At 34.6% G+C, this 3,861-nt stretch overlaps 1 protein-coding gene across 1 annotated transcript in view; it reads right to left on the bottom strand.

The window, feature by feature from the left end:
- The window catches only part of LOC104779241 (long chain acyl-CoA synthetase 2-like), a 5,605-nt gene continuing 2,415 nt past the window's right edge, over positions 672-3,861 (bottom strand). The window contains exons 2-15 of the mRNA XM_019243901.1: positions 3,734-3,797; positions 3,533-3,622; positions 3,387-3,443; positions 3,257-3,305; positions 3,048-3,124; positions 2,905-2,944; positions 2,698-2,792; positions 2,389-2,556; positions 1,808-1,918; positions 1,622-1,709; positions 1,475-1,541; positions 1,309-1,384; positions 1,011-1,128; positions 672-928 (exon numbers count right to left, since the gene is read on the bottom strand). Coding sequence (XP_019099446.1) covers positions 672-928; positions 1,011-1,128; positions 1,309-1,384; positions 1,475-1,541; positions 1,622-1,709; positions 1,808-1,918; positions 2,389-2,556; positions 2,698-2,792; positions 2,905-2,944; positions 3,048-3,124; positions 3,257-3,305; positions 3,387-3,443; positions 3,533-3,622; positions 3,734-3,797 — 1,357 coding nt within the window. The remainder of the gene's footprint in view (positions 929-1,010; positions 1,129-1,308; positions 1,385-1,474; positions 1,542-1,621; positions 1,710-1,807; positions 1,919-2,388; positions 2,557-2,697; positions 2,793-2,904; positions 2,945-3,047; positions 3,125-3,256; positions 3,306-3,386; positions 3,444-3,532; positions 3,623-3,733; positions 3,798-3,861) is intronic.

The raw sequence follows: 3,861 nt of genomic DNA, 5'->3' as shown, positions 1-3,861 counted from the left end.
AATATAATTTATTCTAAACATTCATAAAAATCAAATTTTTTTTTTAAAATTGAGATTAATCAGAAGTGTGTACGTACTTGGTATTGCTTTGCAGTAGAGTTGAGCTCATCCAAGAAGTATTTTTGAGCTTTGAGATCTTGACATAGAGATTCAAAATCATTGGGAAATTGGTTATTGAGTTTAGCCCAATCTTCAATAGCTTTTCTGTCAGGTACAACCACGCCTACCAAAAACGACTCAAAGCTGTTTCCATAGATCCATATCTGTCAAAATTATTGGTAGATATAGTACTATTGTTAGACAACATTTAGCCAATTACACTGTGATTATGGTTATTGAAACAAAAATACCATTTAAAAAAAAATTGGATAAATACCTGAGCGATGAGGGGACATCTTGAGTAAGTGTTTTCGAGGTTTTCGACAGCAACATATTCACCTTGAGACAACTTGAAGATGTTCTTCTTCCTATCTATGATCTTCATTGAACCATCTTCTTGCCATTCTCCAATATCTCCTACACATATCAATATAATCAAATTTTACAATTATATTCACTATGTAAATGTCAAAATGACCATTCAAAACGTCGGGTGGAAATACTACTTAAGAAATACTCTGGACATACATTAGAAAAATTCGTAGTTAGAAAAATTACAAGACCAAGATCAATTAAATACCTGTGTGAAACCATCCATCGATAAGGACTTGATCAGTTAGATCTTGTCTTTTATGGTAACCAGAAAACATTGAATTCCCTCTAAGACAAATCTCTCCTCTTGGCACATCAGCGGAAAAGGCGTCGTAACCCATCTCCGGTACGGACACTAGCCTTGCCTCCACCGTAGGCATTGGCACACCCACTGTCCCCACCATAGAAAATACTCCGGCTAAGGTCGTGAAGCTTCCTCCACAACTCTCAGTCAACCCTGTCACATTTCATTAGAGTCGGCTAATCCCTGAACCAAAAGATCGGTTTTATGAATTAAAAATCGGTTCAGGTAGACTTACCATAACCTTGAGAGAGGTTAGAGGCAGGAATGATTCTCAAGAACTCCTCAACATGACGTGGTAGAGGCGCTGCACCTGATAACAACATATGAGCTCTCCCTCCAAATGCTTCTTTTATCTGTCACAAATTCAATTCTGACTATGTAAGTTTATTATGTTATTTCCGTCTTATCTTCCATTTAAGAAGTTCAAAGAGAAGAGTAAAAAAAAAAAAGTTGATTCCAAATTATGCCATACAGAACTATATTATATAGATTAATTTATATTACAATTTCTACATTATAAATAACATACTAACCTTATCGAACATAAGTCTGTCTAGACGAGGAGAAGCTTCCTCTTGGGAGAATCCTTTTTTCATATTCCCCAATTTGCTGTATTGACAAGATGATTTCAAATATTCAGTCATCCTGATCTGTAGGTTATATAACAGTTTAATTTGGAGAAACAAAGGAAACACGCACTAGTTATAGGCAAAATCAAAGATTTTCTTGCGTATCAAGCCACTAGCTGAAATTTTTTGCATTACACCTACAACCATACAATAATATTTAATAAGCAACAATAAAAACTAGACGAAACTCGATTTTCGACTTGATCAAAAGTATTACCGGCATAAACTTTGTCGTAAACTCGTGGAACACCGCAAAACACAGTAGGTTGCAAAGCCTGAACGTCATCCATCAAGTACCGTATGTCCTGTCACAGGAAAAAGATAATGGACAAAAATTAAGTAAAAAAATAGAAGATCAAAAAGGATTCAAACAAAAAAAATTAAAAGCAACATTTTTACTTACGCCACGCCAGTATCCAACAGAAGAGCCTCTAGATAAAAAGTAAATCTCCATGACTTGATCATAGACATGTGCTAATGGCAAGTACGAGAAGAACACATCGCTCGTGTCACACTACAAAATTTCCAAAGAAATAAACCAGAATATATTTGTAAGTTGTGTATGCGCTAAATTTGAAAACTCCAAAGCTTTGGTCCCATAACAGTCCGGTTCGTTTTGAAATCACCAACGACCAGCGACAGCGACAAAAACTAAACCATATATGTTTTGAAGTAACTAGCTTAGCAGCAAGTTTCGGGCGATCAAAATCTTGTTTATTTAAGCATCGATGGATTAAAAACACATTTGAGTGACAAGTCATTACTTAAAAGGATTGACAGCGCGGAAATAGTAAGCATTTTAAATTTGTATTTCCTAATCGATCGCCAAAATGTGTCTTCAAAATGTGTTATTAACCATCGATTCCTAAATAAACATGATTTGATCACTGTTGTTAATATCATTATTGGTCATTGCCTTTAAGCGTTGTTATTACAGACATAAAAACCTAACTAATAGATATAAAGTGTGACAAAGAAGATTACCGGTCGATCAGTGACTTCAAGCATTTTGTCAATGGATAAAACTTGGATCGACATGGCTGCATTGTTTAAGATTACACCTTTGGGTTCTCCAGTCGTCCCGCTTGTGTACATTATTGTGCAGATGTCTGTCTTTCGCTTAGGTGGTAGCTTTGTCTCATCTGAGTTCCCCTGATAATTTTTTCAGATAATTAATTAAAACCCCACTAGAAGAGAGAAAAAAAAAAAATTGAATCTTGATGAAGTAAATCCTATGTAAGTCCTAATGTTTGCAAAAGAAGTTTTCTTTTTGGTTTAGTTATAAACACTGACCATTAGTGAGAACTCGTTCCATGAAAATAAAGAAACACATTGGTTCTTAGCTTCTTCCTTTTGTGTACTCGAGACTTCCCCGAAGCTCACAATAGCTAAACCAAAAACCGAGGCAAAAGAAATATCTCAGATTCAAAACTCATATTGATTCGAAATATAAATTATATATATATATATATATATATATATATTTAACTATTAACTTACTCTTCAAATTCGAAGAACATCCTTTTTGGCACGATAAGATCTACACAAAAGCTTTCAAGAGTTAATCAACGAAAAACTTGTCGGACAAGAAACGTAAAATGGAATTTAGGGTATGACTGATTTTAATAAAAAAATGGACTTACGGATGAAACTGTCTTCTCTTGAACAAATACTAGCGAAACCTCGGCATGGTTGATGATGAATTCAACTGCGTTTACGCCTGTTTCATCAAGATTTAACCTCGGATTAATTAGGTTTTCAGAAGTCATGAATATATTTGAAGAAAGCCTGATCTCAAGAAAAGAAATGGTGTTAAAAATATTGCTTGATCGTATGTATCCGTGTAGAGTACCTAAAGTATCGTATAGAGGTACATATGTCACCCCTTGGCTCATGCAGGCCTACAATATAAACCACTTAGAGAAACTCTATAATAAAATGGGAAAATATTTGAACCCAAAATTTTAGATCGTCTAGTTTACCTCCATTGCAATAATCCATTCTGGACAGTTAGATCCGTAGATTCCACAACAATGTCCCTAAGACAAAAAGAAGAACTATTTTTTTTTTTTTTTGCGACTATTAATTAATTTTACACTTGGTTGATCAAAATATTAATGGAATTTACCGGATCAACACCTCGGCTTCTAATGGCTGATCCAATCCGAATTGCAGCATCGTGGGCTTCCTTATATGTGATCCATGTATATGGACCAACCTACATACACACACACATTGTTTGAGATGCCATGAGAAGAAAATGAAATGAAATCAGTTAATTATCTACAGAAGTTTAGTAATATTAGAGTATATTATGTAATATGTGTACCTTAGAATCAGTCGTTAAGCGTCGGCCTAACATTTGCTCATTCGGATATTTCTTCACAGCCTCACTGATACATAAAGTGTGAGACATATCTTATAGGATGATTGTTATATTAATTAGCTCATTAAACA

This window comes from Camelina sativa, chromosome 3 (genome assembly GCF_000633955.1).
Source record: "Camelina sativa cultivar DH55 chromosome 3, Cs, whole genome shotgun sequence".
NCBI lineage: Eukaryota > Viridiplantae > Streptophyta > Magnoliopsida > Brassicales > Brassicaceae > Camelina > Camelina sativa.
The sequence above is the reverse complement of the archived record's forward strand: the minus strand, read 5'-3'. Positions and strand labels throughout refer to the sequence as shown.